The sequence below is a fragment of the Phocoena sinus genome, chromosome 4 (genome assembly GCF_008692025.1).
Source record: "Phocoena sinus isolate mPhoSin1 chromosome 4, mPhoSin1.pri, whole genome shotgun sequence".
NCBI classification, from domain to species: Eukaryota; Metazoa; Chordata; class Mammalia; order Artiodactyla; family Phocoenidae; genus Phocoena; species Phocoena sinus.
In genome coordinates this window covers 119,043,078-119,044,827 of record NC_045766.1, presented here as the reverse complement: position 1 = coordinate 119,044,827, position 1,750 = coordinate 119,043,078, and the positions used below count along the sequence as shown (strand labels likewise).

At 38.5% G+C, this 1,750-nt stretch overlaps 1 protein-coding gene across 1 annotated transcript; it reads left to right on the top strand.

Moving 5' to 3' along the window:
* The first annotated feature begins 506 nt into the window (after nt 1-506).
* LOC116753351 (short transmembrane mitochondrial protein 1-like) lies at nt 507-1,496 on the top strand. The gene has a single exon (XM_032631041.1). The coding sequence runs from the start codon at nt 543-545 to the stop codon at nt 684-686; it is 144 nt and encodes a 47-aa protein (XP_032486932.1). The 5' UTR covers nt 507-542; the 3' UTR covers nt 687-1,496.
* Nucleotides 1,497-1,750: the final 254 nt, after the last annotated feature.

Genomic DNA, 1,750 nt, shown 5'->3' with positions numbered 1-1,750 from the left:
GCTGGGGACATGGGTTCAATCCCTGGTCCAGGACGATCCTACATGCTGGGAGCAACTAAGCCTGTGTGCCACAACTACTGAGCCTGCACTGTAGAGCCCGCGAGCCACAGCTACTGAGCCCCCATGCCACGACTACCAAAGCCTGCGTGCCTAGAGCCTGCGCTCCACAACAAGAGAAGCCACCACAATGAGAAGCCCGCGCACCGCAACAAAGAGTAGCCCCCGCTTGCTGCAACTAGAGAAAAGCCCGGTGGAGCAACGAAGACCCAAAGCAACCAAGAATAAATAAATAAATAAATAATTTAAAAAAAGATTAACAACAGTGGTAAGTCATGTTGATAGTAAGGACTCTTGATATTTTGTAATGAGAATGACAGTTTACCTCTGTAGTCTTTCTCCTCAAAACCAGCAACTCCAGTCTAATCATTAGAAGAATATCAGATAAATTTCAACTGAGGGACATTTTACATAATATCTGATTTTAAAACTGTCAGGGTGCCCACAGAGCTGCAGCTGACCTACGAGTCTTCCTTACCGATATTATGCTCCAGTTCCTGCTTGGATTTACTCTTGGCAACGTGGTGGGAATGTATCTGGCTCAGAACTATGACAAACCAAACCTGGCTAAAAAACTTGAAGAAATTAAAAAGGACGTGGATGCCAAGAAGAAACCCCCTAGTTCATGAGGCCGACTCCAGCACTGCCTCCTGGATAAACTGATTCTACTGTTCTTGAGGGCCTCCTTTACCATCTGAACCAAAAGATTTTGTTTTCATCTCCAGCCTCAGCAATTTTCTTCTTTGCTAGACCCTGCATTGCCTTACAGCACAAATGGGGCCACAAGTTAAGAACAGCCCTTACTTTTCCAACATCCTCACTTCTTCCCTTCCTCCTTCCACCCACTTGGGAGGTCCTGAGAATGGAATTATGGTGCTAGATTAGTAAACATGACCTTTAATTAGTAGTCTCTCCCTTATTCTTTGGGATTTCTACTACTGTTTTCAAAAGAAAAATTGATGAGTTTTGTATAGCTGATGAGATATAAATAATGCTGATTTCACAGTCTAGAAATTATATTGGGTGTTTAAACTTTTGGTACTAAATTATGTTGTTTCAAAGTAGTAATTAAAATGCAAATCTAGAAGCCAGTTTCTGGTGAGTTATCCACTAATTTTATGATGTTGTCAGGAAGCTCCATAGTTGCTAATTTAACCAATAAATCAATTTGCTATTCATTAACCAAGAAACTCTGTTCTGAGAACCCCATCAGGAACTGGGGAATTGAAAAGTATTTAAAGTAATGGCCTTTGTCCTCAGTAGAATTCAGTCTAGTATGCATGTTTTTTCCTAATGATGCATTTGATCTGGCTCTGTTCTCTCATAAGAATCATACTTATTTTATGGGATTACAGGCACATTTGACATTACATGGTAGATAAATGAGAAGTTGTCTATAAAGGAAATTTTATGCCTTTTTACATTAAAAATGTATTTAAATTATATTAAAAAAACCCCCAAAAAACCTGTCAGGGTCATAAAATATAAGGAAAATATTAATATAATGTACCATAAGGGTTCATTAATTGCAAAAAATGTACCATACTAATGTAGGATGTTAAAATAGGGGAAAGAGTGTATAGGGATATACTATCTTCATAACTTTTCTGTAAATCTACAACTAGTCTAAAATAAAAAGTTTGCTAAAAAAAGTCTTTGAAGAAGGGATTGATGAACTAATTTTGGCTCAGAT

Excerpts from the sequence above, each read along its gene's own strand:
- LOC116753351 (XM_032631041.1), top strand. The coding sequence starts at position 543 with ATGCTCCAGTTCCTGCTTGGATTTACTCTTGGCAACGTGGTGGGAATG.